This window comes from Rattus norvegicus, chromosome 17 (assembly GCF_036323735.1).
Source record: "Rattus norvegicus strain BN/NHsdMcwi chromosome 17, GRCr8, whole genome shotgun sequence".
Taxonomy (NCBI): domain Eukaryota; kingdom Metazoa; phylum Chordata; class Mammalia; order Rodentia; family Muridae; genus Rattus; species Rattus norvegicus.
In genome coordinates, this window is record NC_086035.1 from 41,387,501 (window position 1) to 41,405,835 (window position 18,335).

Here is an 18,335-nt window from a genome sequence, read left to right on the forward strand (position 1 = left end):
AGCAGTTGAGCTATAGAAGACTTGTCTGGGAAAAACAAACAAAATTTCAAGTACATTTCAAGTGATAGGTGTGTGCAAACCTTTTTCTGAACAGGACTTGAGTAACACAGGAGGTGATTTTAACAATCAATCAAGGAGACCTTTCTACATGACCAGAAATGAACTATCAGCAGAACAAATGGTCTACAGAACAGGGAAAGATCTTTGTAGGCTATATATTTCTTCAGTGTGTGTGTGTGTGTGTGTGTGTGTGTGTGCGTGTGTGTGTGTGTGTGTGTGTGTGTGTGTATGCACGAGCGTGTGCACCTGTATGCTCATGTTTATGTGCACCACACTTCTCTTTTCAGTTCCTCCTTGCACTCAGAGTTTACAGACTCAGCTACATTAGCTGGCCAGTGAGCCCCAACCTGTCTCCATGTGCTGGGTTGACAGTCCTTTGGCACTGGTGGCTTTTTGAAGGTACTGAGGCTTCAAATTCAGCTCCTCATGCTTGTGTGGCAGGCACCTTACTGGATGAGCCACCTCCCATATTTTTGTTGTTAGTTGTTTTTTGTTGTTGTTAATTTTTTAATTATTTAAATTTGTATCTGTGTGTATTAAGTATGAGTTTGTGTCTGTGTGCACACACATGTGCATTAGTGTGGAGGGGAGAGGTTGATGCTGGGTATCTTCCTCCTTGTTTACCTCTTTGTTATTTTGAGACAAGGTCTCTCACTGAACCTAGAACATAGCAATTAGCTGACTGGGCTAAAGACTATCATGGTATAAGAGCTGACATTGTGGCAGGAGCAGGAGGCAGCTAGTCACATCCCATCTGTAGACAGGTAGCAGAGAGATGAATGCTGGTGTTTAGTCCACTTGTCCTTTTAGTTTAGGATGGGATTCCAGCCATTAACACATCCTCTCTTCAGTTAAGTCCTCTGACTTGTCCGTGTTTGTTTCCATGATGGTTCTGAATTGAGTCCAGCTGACCTGACAATGAAGACAGATCTGCATCCCTGGCCTTTGGAGACCCTTTTCCCTGTATAATAGGACTACGCTATCATCTACTGAGAATACGAGGAAGGCATATATGATATGTGATAGACAGGAATGCACCAGAGAAAGCTGAATAGATTTATGTTGAGGTGGTTTCATCTCAGCAATAGGGGAGCCATGAGACCAGCCAGTGGAGTGCTGACTGAGGTTTGCTTATAAGTGCATGTGTTAAATCCTGACAACACCTTTCAGGATAAGCTCTAGGAAATGAATATAGTCATGTACTGACTCCTCATGTATTTTTCTCCTTAAATGGGAACTCCCAGGGTTTTCTCGTTGATGACACAATGATGCTGCATGCTGAATGCAGGACTGAGTCCCCCTTCCTTGGTCTCATTCTTTTCCTAGCTGTCTTGTTGGTTTGAGGTGTAGGAGTCCCATCTCAGACATCTCAGACTCTACATTTGACACAAGAATTTTCTGAGGTACCTTCTGGGCATCCATTTATCTAGATTTGAGGCTCCCTATTCTCTGAATATTTCAGGCAGGTGGAAAATTATTAAATATGGAAGACGTGGGGATCCCCAGGGTGGCATGTGCAGCTGCAATCTATTCACTTTTGTTTCTGTTTTGCTTTCTAATTAGGACATTGCACAGTCTATTCATTCTGCTGTTGACCAGGCATTCTACTTAGCTAATGCACAGTGCTGTTAAGGCCATTCTTGTATCTCTTCCTTTAGAGAACAATGGGCAGATATGTACCAGGATGCAAATAATTTGAATTCAGTCATTATGCCCACCACTTAACTCCAGAAAGAGGTCATTGCTTTTCTCTGGACTGTATATGTCAGTTTCCAGTCATGGTTCCCTCCCCACCACCATGTCATCTAATTATAAGGGTTTTCCCAATCCTTCTTTTGTTTTGATGATTGAAGTATGCTCTTAATTTGCTTTCCTATTGCTATGATCAAGTATAATGACCAAAAATGACTTAGGGGGAAACTTGGCCAAAGCAGGAACTCAAGGCAAAAACCTTGAGGAGATACTGCCTACTGCTGCCTGGCTCCCTGACTCATGGTCAGCTACCTTTCTCATACAGCCCAGAGCCACCTGCCTAGGGCTAGTATTGCCTATGGTAGACTGGGAGCTTCAACATCAATTACCAATGTAGAAGATAGTCTCCAGATATAGCCACAGGCCAGTCCGAGGGCAGCAGTCCTTCAACTCAGATATCTTCTTCCTTCTGTGTACATTAAGTTGACAGCCAAGATTAGTCTCTATGATGCATAATTTGACTGAGGTAATCCTATAAATCAACCTGGGAAGAATTCTCTACTTTTCTTTGCCTTTTGTTCTAGCCTCAGAACACTCTTTGCACCAAAGACTTTTCCTATCCCTCTGCTTCTTGCTTGTGTTGCACAGGTACCCCTCCCTACCCCCCTAACCCCCAGCTTCCCTGGGGATATCCTCCTAGCCTTGCAGATACTATCTTTTTTGAAAAATCCCTTTATTGAAAAGCTGTTGGCAGCCACCTTTCCTCCAGTAGTTTCTTTATACAGTTATCACTTAGCTAGCACGTGTTGTTATGTATTTCTATGTGACAAACCTCCAGAGTTAATGTCCCACAGGTCATACATCTCTAACTCGTAGTGATGCCTTCTTCATCCACATCTCTGGTAGTTGGCGTCAGCTAGCTGGTTGCTGGGAGACCTAGATGTGGCCCTTTGCTGTGGTCCTGGCTTCCTTCTAAAGCATCTGAGCTCTGTGGGTGAACCAGAGCCAGGCAAAAGCTAAACATGGTCTGTTCTAGCCTAGCCTCCAAGTCATGTGTCATCACTGAAGGGCACCTGTGGCTTTTCCATTTTTTGGTGATTATTAAGACCATTTAAGTTTTGTGCAAATATAAGTTTTTACTTCTGTAGGACAAATACCCAGGAGTAAGATTAACAGGTCACATGACTCATACACACTAAGATCAAGACAGAATCAAACTGTCTTCCCCACCGAGTGTGCTGTCTGTCCTTTCATGGGCTGAATTTGAGAGATCCACCTGTGCTGTATCTTGATCCACATTTGATAATTTTGGGGTGTGAAATCTTGCCATCCAATACATACCTGTATGTATGGGGGCGGTATTTTATTTTTATTTTAAATTGCATTCCTCTAATGACTAGTCATTTGAGCCTTCTTATATGCTTCTTTGATACATATATAAATGTACTAAAGTTGGTGAAATGTCCGTTTATATATTATAGATCTTATGCCCAGTTTTAAATTAGGGTGTTTGCTTCTGTGGGTGTTGAGGGTGTTGTGTGTATGTGTCTGTATGTGGTGTGTGGTATGTATGTGTCCAGGTGTGATTGCTCATGTGGACATGTGAACAGATCAATGGAGGATGTCTGGATGTCTTCCTCAGATTTACCTATTTTTTTATTTTATGAATAATTATATATATTTACATATATATATGATCTATCTGCATATAAAGCATGCATGGTTGTATTCCATTACAGATGGTTGTGAGCCAGCATGTGGTTGCTGGGAATTGAACTCAGGACCTCTGCTAAGAAGAGCAGCTAATGCTCTTAAACACTGAGCCATCTCTCCAGCCTCACTTCAGCTTTTGCTTTTTCTTTTTCTTTTTTTTTTTTTTTTTTTTGAGACAGGATTTGTCTCAGTGAGCCTGAAGTTTGCTGTTCTGACTGAACTCACTTGTCAGTAGCTTCTGGAAACTATTTATCTGAACACTTGCAGCATATGTTACAGACATTTGCCACTTTGTCTGGCTTTTATGTGGTTTATGTGGGCTTGAACTCAGCATGCTCTTTACCCACTGAGCCATCTCCCCCTAACCCTGAGACTGCTTCTTACCACTCACTTTTCAGAGTTGTACCCTCCGGGGATCTAACATCCACTGTTGAAAATGTCCTTTACAATTATTTCCTCTCAGGATGTGGCTTACGTTTTCCTCCGCTAACACCAGCTATCGCAGAGTAAAAGCTTTTGATCCTGAGGAAGTCGAATTGAGTGTTCTCACTCATGAATCATGGTTTTGCCATCAGATCTCGAACGCTTCAGCTGAGTTACTCTAGTCTCTGTTTCCCATCCCATCTGCCTGCAATGTGAATTTCTCTGAATTCCCAGGTCTCCTATAGTGTGACAAACGTACACTGTCACATTCTCCCTTTGGTCCATGTGGCTCCTTTGCTGCATTACAGTTGATTTCTAACCCCTGGTTGCCTACGGGGCTGTACCAGGCAGTGATTGTCACAAGGCAGGAATTGGGTGCAATGTTCATTGTTAAGTTAAACCCTGTGATTCATGGATGGTGGCTGGCACTTACTGAATATATGAATGGAGGCAATGACTGGGCATAGTCAGCCTCCCATGCCTGCACACATCTGACCGTCATTATTTTAAGTATCCTGTTCCTTTCTTCCTGCCCAGTGCTCCCTTCCCATCTTGGAGCCCTGTGAACGCGTGCCCATGTGCTCCAGGTGGAATTACTTGGTTCCTGTGTTCTAAGGGTACTTTTAACATTCCCAGTATTTGGCATGGCTCCCAGCTGTTCTTATTCACGGCAGTATGGGAACGGGCAGGGAAACTCCCCTCAGCATGTAGTGTTCCAACCCAGTGCTTACTAAGCCAGAGCAATGCTTACTGTTTCAAGTAAGATCCATGACTGTTTTCTTCTAATTGGTTTCTATTATTTGTTTATTTGTTTGTTTGTTTGTTTGACGTAGGCCTAGGACTTGGCACTAAATGACCTCTTCTAGTCAAAGATGACCTTGCCCTGCCTCCTGCCTCTACTTCCCTAGCAGTGTGACTACAGGTTTGAGTCACTATGCCTGGGTTTTAATCTTAACTTAAAAAATGACATTAATTCTGGGCAAGTTAATAAAGAGATGCATAAACTGAGAACATGGCAGATGGGGCCTGTAGATGAGCCTGCTCGTTTCTCTGCATTGTTTATCTGGGATGCCTGTGAGCAAGCATCTCATCTTCTTATGCGTGTCTGATGAGCTTTCACATGGTACTTCAAAAACCAGGTAAAGCCGCAATTTTGTGGCAAAAACTCTTAGGAACCAAAACCAGATTATAGCAGTGACATCTGCTTGCTTTGTCTGTCTGTCTGTCTGTCTGTCTGTCTGTCTGTTACCTATCTAAGTCAAGTTATTAAATCATCTTAGGTGTTCATTTATTGAAGACTGGGTACAGAAAAGATGGGTTATTCCCACAATGTAATTTTATTCAACCACAAAGAGAAAACTAAATCACATCATATGTAGGAAAATGGATGGAATTGTACAGTTCACCATATTAAGTGAAGTGAGTCAGAGTCAGGAAGACAAGCGTCATGTATTCCACCCCGTGGAAGCTGAGTTCAGGGGGCGGAATTGGGGTAAGAACAACATTAAAGGTGGAACTAGCTCTACCTGGAGGAGGAAGCTGGTCAGAAAGGGGGGTGGGGTGCACATAAGAAGTACCGGGAGGTCAGGTGAATATGATAGTAAAAATGTAGTATATGCTTATGTAATATGTCATAGTGCGATATAGTTTGTATGACTAATATGTTTCCTTGAAAGGGGGACCATTTTAATAAAGAGCGAGTCTCATTCTCTCTGTGCAGTCTCACCTCATGTCTCTGGATCACAATCCCTGTGCCTGTCAAATATAAGCCACACCTCTTGGTGTGTTTGCAGGTTCAACTGAGGTGCTTCGTGTGAAGCACCCAAGATCAGTTGGATTCTCAGCTCTTTCCACCTTCTGCCTGTCTTTGCTGTTTCAGAAAAAAACGACAGCATCTGTGTCTTATCATGGATGAAACTAAAATTGGAACTTAGATTTCAAAGACTTACAGTCTGAGGTTGTAGAAGTCGGATGCTGAAGCAGTGAGTCTGAGAGAGCTAAGTGCTACGTGGAGAGGCATGCCCTATGTTGGTGTTGGGAGTGGGGACACCAGGAAGACATAGGAGAGGAGATGGGTAGTGAAGGCATCAAAGGCCATGGGAACTTTCAGAACACTGCCCAGCCTTGAGGGGTAATTCTGCCCATGCAATCCCATGCTGTGGTAGATGATTTCAGGAACTGTCAGCTTTTTGTTTGGAGTAGGAGAGAGGGATGTGTGGTAGGCGGTCAATGGCTGGAAAAGTGGTGTAGAGGCAGGGAATTCACATGCAAAGCCTTACCCCATAGCTTATGAAAATATGAGCTCTTGTGGTTGGGAATTTAGCTCAGTGGTAGAGCACTTGCCTAGCAAGCGCAAGGCCCTGGGTTTGGTCCTCAGCTCCAGAAAAAAAAAAAGGAAAAGAAGAAGAAGAAGAAGAAGGAGGAGGAGGAAGAGGAGGAAGAGGAGGAGGAAGAGGAGGAGGAGGAGGAAGAGGAGGAGGAGGAGGAGGAGGAGGAGGAGGAGGAGGAGGAGGAGGAGGAGGAGGAGGAGGAGAAAAAGAAAAAGAAAATACGAGCTCTTGTGAAGCACAGGGATAGTCACACCTGCTCCATCTCATGGGTGGGATCACTGCTAGGAAGGGGAAAACTACCAAATGGTTACAGGATGCTTGCTGAGCACTGAAAGTCTGTTTGATGCACTACTGTTGGAGTGTATAGGGCATTATCTTTGCTTGGGGAACAACCTCTCAGAGACTGTATGAGATTATTGATGTTTATGAATCTATGAAGAGGTCTATAAAGAACGAGGCTCATCAGTGTAATGATAGGCATGATGTCTTTCTGAATGAGGACATTCTTCAGATAAATGCTAGCATTAGCTTCTTTTCTTAATGCAAATGCTGGTGGTAATTTGCTTTAATTTTGGGGAATTCTACTTGTATTGTGCTCTGTGAAAATCTGATGCTGAGAATTGAATTATTTACTATTAAAATAGTTCGGAGGGTCAAGAACTATAATGATTCAGTGGGTAAAAGTGCTTGCTGCATAAACCTGGCAACCAGGTTCAGTCCTTGTGACAAGGCCTCCCCACGTAAGCAGATATGGTGGCATTCATCTATAATCTCAGCACTGCACAGTGAGTGGGAGGCAGATTCACAGAAATAAGAGAATTGCCTGAAAACTCTCAGGTCAACTGGTCTGGAGAATACAACAGAGAAACAAGAGAAATTTCATCTCAACAAGGGGAAACCCAAGAGGCTACTCTTGCGAGTTACCCTCTGAATTACACGCATAAATCATGGCATACGTGTCCATGCACACACACATAAAGTGAATAAAAATAATGCCTTCATTTCTTTGTTTTGCTCTTCAAGACAGGATCTCATATATTCTAGGCTGTCTTGAGTTTATCTGTCTACTAAGGCTGACCTTGAACTTCTGATCTTCCAGCTGCCATCTTCCAAAAGTGCTAGGTTGACAGGCATGGCCCACCTTACTAACCTGAAAATGCAATGTCACTGTAGCTCTTTTCCAGGACCATGCTCATGTCCCTCCTTAATTTTGGTTCTAGAGACCTGATTCCCATCATCGCTGCCCTGGAATATAACCAATGGTTCACCAAACTGTCCTCCAAGGATCTCAAGCTGGTAAGTAACCAATGATGCACTCAGTATTGCCCAGCCTTGCTGAACTGCAGAAACCTGATCATCATCTGAAAGATTTTATTTTGTTACCGAGCAATTTATTTCTTGAGGAAATCTTATTCCTAGGAATGATAAGGATAATATTGTGTGAAGCTTGTAAAGTGAAAGCTTCAGAGACATTCACCCTCCTGTTTCAGTGCCTTGGGTAGTTTTAGATCAGAAAAGCACATTTAGTATTGCCTTCTGTGCACACTCATTCAGTTACATTTGCACAGCTGCAAACAGCTAGTTTTATAGCCCAGTCTTCCCTTTATCACCACCAGGTCTCCCATGAGAAGAATGTCAGGAAATACCAACAGGTAGAGTTGGTCTGATTGAATTATAAAAGTTAATGTTGTTTCTGTAGATGGTCTGGTTTTGGGTAGAGAGGGGAACTATATAGAGACACAATAAAAATCAAGGTGAAATCTGTTGGTTTTTATATTAAATAGAACAGCCAAACATTTGGTCTGTCTGGTAGTTCAGATTGTTGGGAACTTGACACATTCAATGCTGCCATATGGAAGGATACATATCCACAAGTTAGTGGTTTTCAAATACTCCATTTAGGGTAAGAAACAATTTATTGTTTACAGAGTAGTGGAATCAGAGGGGAGGTGTTAGATTTTCATAATAAACACATTGGACTGAGAGAGACCTTTGTCCAATGGAGGCTTTTGAACAGGCTACTTGGGTGTCTGAATTGGCCTAGAATACGTATGACTTAAAGTATCCTGGGTGCAAAAATGGACTGAACTCATTTGGGGGCCCTTAGGAGTCATGATAGCATAGGAAGTGGGAGTCAGAAACCTGAGTTTCTTACCATGACTGTGGGAATGGAGATGTTATCTAACCTTCCTGGATCCCATCTTCTGTACCTGTTATTGTGAGATAGTTGTAGTCCTGTTCATCTCTGTCCTGTGTTTAGCATAGTGACTGGGTATTGTAGCTCCTTGCAGAAGTAGCTGCATGGTAAAAATTTGCTTCATAAACATAGAATAAAATCAATGAATAAATGGATGAGAGAACCCAACCATGAAACTGATCTGCTCTCATTGGGCAGTGGATCACAGTGGAAATGAGGGGGAGGAGGAGGAGGAGGAGAAGGAGGAGGAGGAAGAAGAGGAGGAAGAGGAAGAAGAGGAAGAGGAGGGGCAGCTGTTTTTGTTGTTCCAGTCTCTGACTATCCAGGCATTTCACAACTATTGACTCATAGGATAGTCAGCATCACCACTGGTGAAGAAGTCGAGAAACAAACTGATCTGAGACTGGGTCTGATGGGAATGAACCCAACTAAGTAGCCATGGTGTTTACATATGTGGTGGGCTGTGCCAGCAGAATAGAGTAGGGCTGTCCTCCATGAATGAGCAACATGGTAGACAACCTGGAAATGGGAGCCTCAGGTTTGCTGGGTGGGAGGAACCATCTCAAGGACTTAACCTGCAGAGGGTGCGAGATGTTGGAGGAATAAGAAGGAATCCTCCGGCTAGAACAATAGACTCTTGCCAAGACACATTTTTTTTTTCTGCCCATTTAAACCTTCATACAAGCTTAAGGTTTTCAGATGGGTCCCTGAGAAGGTTCTCAAAAAGCTTTATATAGGCAATTCTTAGATTTTCCCCAACTCCCCAGTATAGAAAGGTGTTGGCGTCTCACCATTGTTCTTCCCTGGCATCGTTTTCCTCTAGCCAACTTAGTGTTTAGAATATAAGTAATTCCTGGGAATTGTTTCCTGGGAAAACAAAGAATGAAAGGTCTTAAATACTTTCTGAAATATCATGGGATAGCAGGAGGTAGAGTGGCAGGGTTTGAGGACAACTCTTACTGCTCTTCCATTGACTGAATGCATCTGTATTTGTGTCTATGATGCTGGCCATGCTGGGCAAGCACATCATCACTGAATTGCATCCCCTGTCTTGACATGTGTTTAGCTTTAAACATTTGATATATTGAGATGAAACGTGGCCTTTGTGAATATTACTATGAAGCTTCTGAACAGAAAAGATACTTGAAACATCATGGAAGAGGGGGTGGGAACAATGTAAGAGCCGGAGAATGGGAGTTCTGTGAAGTGCCATCATCTACACGACTGTGGTGGTCATGAGCTCATTGCCACCCTGGTTACCTGCACAAGATCAAGCCAACAAGATCAGTCAGCATTGCAGCAGGCACTAGTAAGTGGTCGAGGTGGATTACCAAAAAGAAAGGGGGCAGGAGAGAAGGAAAGCAAAAGAAAAGAAATAGTTTGCCATCACCCAAAGCTAAGTAAAAAAGGAAATGCTACACTTTCCTGCTACAGTGTGAGAACTTTCTAAGGATGGGCCTACTTGAAAGAACAGCCAATGTGTAGAAGTGTGTTGGAGACTTTGTAGCATGTATGAAGTTCATGACCACAGTAAGTTCCCTGAAGCTGCACGAACTCTCACCATTTCTGAGATAATTCTCCCAGTCCAGTAAAAGCCTCCTTTTTCAAAGTGCATCATGACAGATGTGACTGACATGCTCTGGGCTGATATCATGAGCACAATTAGCAGCCACAGTCCCAGTCTGTATTATATGCACATAGTCCAGGCCTGCTTACATCTCCTTCATGCTGGGATTGTATGTGTGAGCCACAGTGTCCATCGACTCCCAGGTACACAGTATGCAGTGAGGGCCGTCTGTCTGTGCGTTGTTTATTATGTAAATAGTTGTAGAATTGGAGTCTGCTCAGCTTGCTTTTCTAACTCCAAGAGGTCAAGGTTTGCTGCATCAATGATGTGGCTGTGCCGGAAGTGCATTTATTTCTTTGTTTTTGTTCTGGGCTTCCATGTTTATTTTACTTTTTTGCTAATTCTCTTGTTATTTTTCCCCTGTAAGCATGATTGCTTTTTTTCTTTCTTGTCAATCCACTGGGATGAATCAAAGCCCAGCAATGGTCTGACACAGGCTTTCTACACTGGATCAAATGAAGCAGCACGTAAGAGAGATACGAGCTGCACAGTGGGACAGCATTTTACAGCATTACTCCCTCTCCTCTGACTCTTACATTCTTTCCAACCCCTCTTCCATGATGCTTCAACCATTTTTCTTTCATGAAGTTTTGTGGTATAATATTCACAAAGGCCAGATTTTATTTCAAAGCTTAAATGTTTAAAGAGAAGCTAAATATAAGCCTAGAATGCTGCTGTACTCAGATGAACTATTGTGATCCTGTACGATGAATGTAGTAGACAAGATAACTGTTACGGTTATGTATTCTACTTCATGTCTAGGTTTGTGTATGCACGACTTTAAAAATGTCACCACTGTACATTCTCAGAAAAGATTGCTCATAACCACCTGCAGCTCCAAGTCTAGGGCTATCCTATATCTCTGGCCTCTGTGGGTACCTGAACTCATATGCACAGACTTACACATTCATACATATATGTGATTTACAATAAACTTTTAAAAATTACTATTAACATGGTACATTTACTTAGTTCTTTGCCATTTCCCCTTTCACCTACTTTAGTAAGTCCTCCAGAACAACCATACTGTGATGGGGCTGGTCCCTGTTGAAGTTCAAAACACTCTTTCCCTTACTGTTCTTATTTGTAATAGAGAATGATGTAGAGCTATTGGTTTGGTGATGACATATGCATGTAGGATGTAGCCCTCGGTGCCTGGAACACAGTGAAAACTGTAACAAGACCCTTAATGTTATCACTATCACTTAAGTCCTTAGGTCTCCATCTGGGACATCTATCATTGCCTTGGGAAGGCCTTTTGCTTTTCTGAAGAAAGGGTGAGAGGGACTTAGGCAGACTTGCAGCACTGCCAAAGCACTGCCTTTGTAACTGCACCATATATTTTATCTTATTCCACTCAGACTGTCTACTACAATACCATAGATGGGATAGCTTGTACAACAGAAGTTTGTTACCCAACAGTTGCAGATGTCAGGGAGTTCACAGTTCACACCTGTTCTATATGTGATGATATCCACTTTCTGGTGTGTAAATGGCTCTATTAGATGTGTCTTTATGTGGTAGGAGGGTCAAAGTAACTCTCTGGGACTCTTGTTTCAGTGCATTGACGCCATTTTTGAGTGTTTGCACCCCTAAGACAAAGTCTCCTTCCAAACATACCTGCTGATATCATCACATTGTTGGATATGTTTCAGTGTGAACGAGGGAATGGGGTTTGGCACCAGTTCAGACCACAGCATTCTGGTTTCTTCCCTGAAGAGTAGTACACTCGGAGACTCAGTTTGTGTGGTGGTGTTCCAAGGTCTTGCATAGTGGGGATGTCCTCTGCCAGTTCTTGAGTGAATGTGTGCATCTACTCAGGTCTCTGTGTTGCATAGATTTAGAACACTCAAGTGAAATGTTTTTTTACAAGAGTTACAGGATGTTCAATAAGCATTTTCTGTTACAGTCCACGGATGTCTGTGAACAGATCTTGAGGGTGGTGAGTAGGTCCAATCTACTGGAAGAGTTGGTGTTGGAAAATGCTGGACTCAGAACGTGAGTATTTTCTTGAATATGAGAATGTGTTGCTTTAAAATATAATGCCATTTGCTTTTGTAATTAGTACACAATCTTTTAAAGAGTTGAGGTGCACATATAATAGTATTTTTTCCTTCTGAAAAAAGAAATAAGCGAAATAAACAAAAATCTTTTACTCTGAATTATAGTAACAAAATATACAACTGAAGCAACTTAGGGGAAGAGGGGTTTGTTTAGACTCAGCATAGATGCAGGTGCAGTGTCTCATGGATTCTGGCACGGAAGGCATGGTGCTGTTGGGCACATGTGGCTGGTTATATACCTTCAGGGGTCAGGAAGCAAGACAAAAATTAGGCTAGAACCCTGCATCCTCAAATCTATGGCTCTGTGTTGGCAGGCTAAGCTTCAATTGCAAAATTCTTCAACCTCTCTAAACAGCACTGCCAGCTAGGTCTGGGGGCATATATTAAGATCCATGAGCCCACGAGGTAAATTTCACACTCAAATCACAACACAAATCAACCAACCAGCCCATGATACCACCATTATCAGTCTTAGTTAGGGTTTTGCTGTTGTGAACAGACACCATGACCAAGGCAACTCTTACAAGAACATTTAATTGGGGGCTGGCTGGGCTGAGCATATACAAACCATTAACTCCAGAAAGCCAAAAATTTGATAACGTATTCTGCTCCTGGGTTGCAGGACATTCTGAACGCCAATAGTATAGTGGTCAAGTGTATGGAGCATAGTAAAATGTCTCATGCTTCAAGCAGGGTGTTGAGAAGTTCTACATCTCCGCGTCTTTATCTTTGAAATGGGGATAGTAACTGAGGATGCAAGATTAGGCAAATTGATGTGTGCTTAGTACTTTAAAAAGTACCTTTCTCTGCAGATGCCTGTGCAGTCTACTACCATAGTTGTGAGTTCTGTACACCAATCAGTTTTAGTCATTTCTCCCATCTTTACCAATGGTTTAATATCACCCCTGAGTTTTACTTTGAATAGCATGAGTTAGAATTTATTAGAACAAAGGCTTTCTTGTTGTTAATGAGCAAGGCAGGTATTGTGTAATCCTAGCACTTAGTGTGCTATTTCAGGTTATAATATAACTAATACAGTGATTTTTTTCTTTCTTTTTGTGTAAAATAGAGTGCTAGCAATAGTGGTCTTCAATTAATGCAGTTTTACAAATACGAGTGTTACAGGAAATGAGAAGTAAAATACAGGGAAGAGCCTATTAAAATTTTCAAGAAAGCGGATTTACTGTGAAAAAGAAAACAAAAATAAATCAGGCCGAGTTCAGTGGTTCTGTCAGCAGTGTTCAACAGTGTGTCTAGAACTGAGTGTGTTACTAAACAGCCCGGGGGGACAGAGAGACCACTGGTGGTGGGGAGAGGAGCACAGTAGTTAATGATACAGCTCTTCTTACTTGGGAAGGCATAGTGGCCAGAGCATGAAGTGGCTGCTCATACTTGTCTGTGCTCGGGAAGCAAACAGCCCACAGAAGTGTGGCTCAGCTTTAAACCTACAAGGCCCATTCCCAGGGAGCACCTTTATTCAATGAGGTTTCCACCTCTTAAGCATTTTCCACAACCTTCTACAGTAGGATCAGTAGATGAAGGCAAAATGAACCAGTGGGAGATTTTTCATAGGTAAGCCAAGGGGAAAATGATGTATTTTTAGGTTTCATTTCATTTTAATTCTTAAATGTTGTATCTGAAAAATTTGCATTCTGTCTGTCACTCATGCCATTGGTGTTTACTTGCAGAGATTTTGCACAGAAATTGGCCAGTGCTCTAGCACACAATCCTAACTCAGGACTTCACACAATCAACCTTGCTGGGAACCCGCTGGAGGATCGAGGTACTCCATCATACATCTGACCATGGATACCAGAGATGTAGGATAGCCCTAGTCTATGCGGGGCTGGGGAGTAATGCTAACTTCAGTTAAGTCACCCGGAGCCCTGGCCACACCTACCCAGGGTCTTCTACATGTACCTGAAGTCCTCTCCACACCACCTTCCACTCAAACACTAAGAGTCCTCCCCACATGCACCTAGAACCTTCTTTGCACCCACCCAGAGTCCTCTCCATATTTACCAGGAATGCTCCCTCACCCAGGTGGAGTTCTACACCCACACTCAACCTAAGTCCTCCTCGAATCACTGGTCAACAGTAAACTAACTTCCTTTGGGCTGTAGGACTAAGGATCCCTGGGATTTTGCTCACTATTGGTGGAGACCGCTGCCAGATCTGATAGGCAGCTTGGTTTGTACTCCCACCTCTCACACGGTTGTTGGCGATGCAGAGCCAGAACTTATATCCCAGAATTGGGTGAGCCATTTAATACATACCCGCCTGGACCTTTATTAGTTTATGCTTTGTAGCCTAGCCTGGTCTCAGATTTGTATTTTTGTACCTCTGCCCCATAGGCTCGGAGAGTCTAGGCATGTGACTTTATACAAATCCCTACTTCCTTTGTAGATGTTGAGTATAGAGCCTGTGCATGCTGTACTGCTGAGTGCCACTCCCAGCCTATGGTTGCTTTGTAGATGAACTTAGAGTTCATTAATTTAACAATCACATGGTAAACCCCTCCTTCTTGCTCTGCAGGAAGCATTTAAGAGGAGGCCAGTTTAGATCTGTACCCACCTCACACACACCTTTTAACACTTTCTAAGACTTGAGTGTGTGCTTATGGTGAGCTTGGAGGACCTGGTTGGTAAGGAGAATGGTTCATGATGCATATCTGCATCTAGGGCTGGGGTATGGCAGGTTTACCTAGCATGCGTGAAGCCCTGGGAACAATCCCCACCCCTACAAAATGAAAAGGGAAATCAAAGGAAAGTGTTCATAAGTAGTGAAGGCAGTGCCTGCAGTTGATACAGGAAGGGAAGCTTCTGACTGAATCTCCATCTTCTTCTCAACATTGATGGATGGGGTTGGAGTAGGAATCACTCTACCTCTGGAGGGAACATTTTGTTTTCATTTGCTGTTGGAAATGTTTTCCAGCCTTGTTGAATAGGGCCTTTCATCTTTCTTTGTTAGGTATTTGATGAGGATTAATTATTCAGCTGAGCTGAGACCACGGAGGCAGCTTCGCTTTTTGTACTTTGTGACTGGGATGCTGCCTTGTGTGTAAAGTGATTCCCTTGTAGTATTCACACAGAACCTCAGGGGTAACTTCTGTCATCTAAAGTAGGGAATGTGAAGGAAGGTGGAAGCTGAATCCAAAACTAGGTCTCGTGGCAAGCAGCCTAAGAATGAGCCCAGACTGAAAATAAAGACACGGGGCTGGAGTGCGGAGTTCCTGGGGTGTCGTCATTTCTGTAGGAAAAACAGCCTTTCTCTCTACTGGCTCTGTTAGAAGTGGCAGAGTGGTTGAATGAGACGAAGACAAAACTGGACGTAGACTCAGGGTGGCTATATTGGGTTTATTTGTCAGATGTAGGGATGTGGTTGCATTTAGTGGCTAACAGGGCAGAGTCAGTACAGGGAAGCAGTCAGGTCCTTAAGGAGGTGAACTCCAGAAGACAGGCTGGCAAGGCACTGTTAATCATTAGGGAAATGTAAATTAAAGGCACAATGAGTTACTGTTTCATAGCTGTCATCTGGCTGTGATAAAAGTAAGCGTATTTGAGGGTCTGAGGAAAGGAAAATGCTGCTATTGCTGGTGGGAATGGAGAGGGATGCAGCCATTGGGAACCTAGAGAGAAAAGGTTTGCTGTTGTTGTTTGTTTGGGTTTTGCGTTTAGTTGGTTTGGTTTTGGTTTTTTGAGACAGGACAGTCCGACTTGTCCTGCAACTCACTTTGTAGACCAGGCTGGCTTCAAATTCACAGAGATCCACCTGCCTCTGACTCCTGGGTGGTGGGACTAAAGTTGTAAGCTACCACTTTTGACTGAGAGACAGTTTTTAGGTTAAACACAAATGTTCCAAAGAACTTAGCAATTCTACTCCTGGTTATCACCCAAAAGAAATAAGACAGTCCGCACAAAGGCTCTGCTATGAGCACAGATTTACAGGTGTAATACACACACACACACACACGGCAGTGTGGAAACAGCCTAGGACTCATCAATGGATAAATTGAATGTGGTACATTTGTCCTAGCAGCAGTGTGCCTGAACCTCAGAGAGGAGGCACACCTAAAAGGCAATACATAAGTCACTGTTGTAGGACTGGCAGGCAGAGGATAAATCCCAGGCCCTTCCTCTCCTGTCCTGTGTCCTTCACATACTCATAGACAACTTGCCCCTCAATACTGTTTCTTGTCTTAGGTCCTCACCTTGGAGCCCCCATAACCTTTTCGTTTAATTTACAGTATTCTGCTCATGATATAACTAAGCATGGGTAGTTGATCCGTATTCCTGGAGTACCCACAGCCTGTCATACCCCCTTTATTGCCAGCTTCCTCCTATCCCTTCCTTAGATGTACAGCATCTAGTGTAAGACTTTTCATAAGCGATGAGTATTTTCCATAAATGGAGTTTGAATTTAATGTCATTCTCTTATTTGCTTTTAAAAATAGTTCTTGAAAGTCATGGCGACATTTATAGAGGGTTCTTTTATGTGAGTAGGAGTGTAGGCTCAAGAAAGATGCCTTTTCCCTCCACCTTCTGCCCTCAGAGATTCTACTTCGTGTATGTGTTCATCCACCTGCATCAAGTGTGTCTTCTGTCGATACTATTGTCATGGATCAATGAGGGTCCCTCAGCTGAGCAGCTACTCGCTCAGCAGATCTCCAGTGTGTCTTCTGCCTACATTCCATCCAGTCTGGACACCTGAAAGTATTTTCAGACTGAGTCTTGCCCTTTTCTCTTCCGAGTTCATTCATTGCTACATTGCTGTTTGCCACTGCCTTGGATGGCTGTCAACTTACCGACTTCACTCTTGGGGCTGAGCCTTGAGAAACGATTTTCATTGTTTGTTATTGTTGTTGTTGTTTGGAGAGAGAGGAGGGAGGGGGAGAGATGCGCATCTTCAAATTAAAGCAAGCCTTTTGACTCGCCTCCCGAGTTCTGAGATTATGATTATACCTCTACTCTACACAGGCTGTTCATTGGTTCTTTTTTTTTTTTTTATTCAGGCTAATTATCAAAATATGCTTGGTAGCTTTTTTTTTTTAAAGATTTATTCATTGATTATATATAAGTACACCAGAAGAGGGCATCTGATCTCTTTACAGATGGTTGTGACCCACCATGTGGTTGCTGGGAATTGAACTCAGGACTTCTGGAAGAGCAGTCGGGTGCTCTTAACCGCTGAGCCATCTCTCCAGCCCGCTTGGTAGCTTTTTAAATTATAGGTAGAAATACCCTAGGAAATTTAGCTGTGTAGAAATTTGTGTTGAAATTTAGCTGTGTTGAAATTTCAATCAAGAGAGTAGTTCCTCAGGTTTTTTTTTTTTTTTTTCCCTTTCTTTTCCTATTTATTTTGAGAGAGGGTCTCATGTAACTTTAGGCCATCTTTGAACTCTTGTTTGTCCTGCCTTTTCTTCCTAAATACTGGAACTATAGGTGTGTGCCGCCATGGCAGTGGTGTTTGGCTTTTCAATGACAGTGACTTATATTTTAAAACAATCAAGAGGTGGGGGTGGGATCGGAAAGGAGGATTGTGACCTATGGAGACTGGGGCAGGGAAGATTATTTACAAAGGAAGGCAAACCTGAGGCAAACAGGACCTCATTGTGTTAATAGGACAGAATTCTGAGGCTTTCGGCATTTGATTTTACCCCTGAACCAGCCTTCCTGAGATTTACTTGGCAGCTCCCAGAAAGTGTTGCTGTTGGCCTGTGATATGAATATTGATATGGCAAACCCTAGTTATTTACAGCATGGACTCCTTGTCATACCAGAGTCTAAAGGGCAGCTCGACAGCTTTCAAATTACCAGGGGCTTGTGGAGAGGAAACATGAAATGTGATTGAGTGAGCAGAGAAAGAGTGTTTGTATACGCATGACAGCTGTCATTGTCATTGGAGCAGATGTGACTAGTAGCAAGAAACCCCTGAGCTCAGGGAAGGTCAATGATGCTGTTCTTGTTGTGAATGGTGGGTTGAGTCTAAGCGGGGCACATCTCTGATGGGTTGGAGGCAGGGGATCCCAGTATGGCCTTTCTCTGTGTGTTACGAAATGGGGTGCCTTCATACTATAGTGACAGCTGCATTGACCTTGCTACGGAGAGTAACTGTGACGCACTCTGAGCCATCAGAAGGAGAAGGGTGCCAGCCAGCTCCTGTGGAGTATTGTGGCTGTTGCTATACATATTCAGAAACTCATTAGTGATGGAGTTGGCTATCCAGATGAA

General features: G+C 43.0%; 1 protein-coding gene across 19 annotated transcripts in view; it reads left to right on the forward strand.

Annotated features, from left to right (window-relative positions):
- Carmil1 (capping protein regulator and myosin 1 linker 1) overlaps window positions 1–18,335 on the forward strand; it is a 280,386-nt gene that overhangs the window by 151,682 nt on the left and 110,369 nt on the right. For all 19 annotated transcript variants that reach the window (XM_063276423.1, XM_063276428.1, XM_063276429.1 and 16 more), the window contains 3 exons: window positions 7,439–7,514; window positions 11,952–12,040; window positions 13,794–13,888. In XM_063276423.1, coding sequence (XP_063132493.1) covers window positions 7,439–7,514; window positions 11,952–12,040; window positions 13,794–13,888 — 260 coding nt within the window. The remainder of the gene's footprint in view (window positions 1–7,438; window positions 7,515–11,951; window positions 12,041–13,793; window positions 13,889–18,335) is intronic.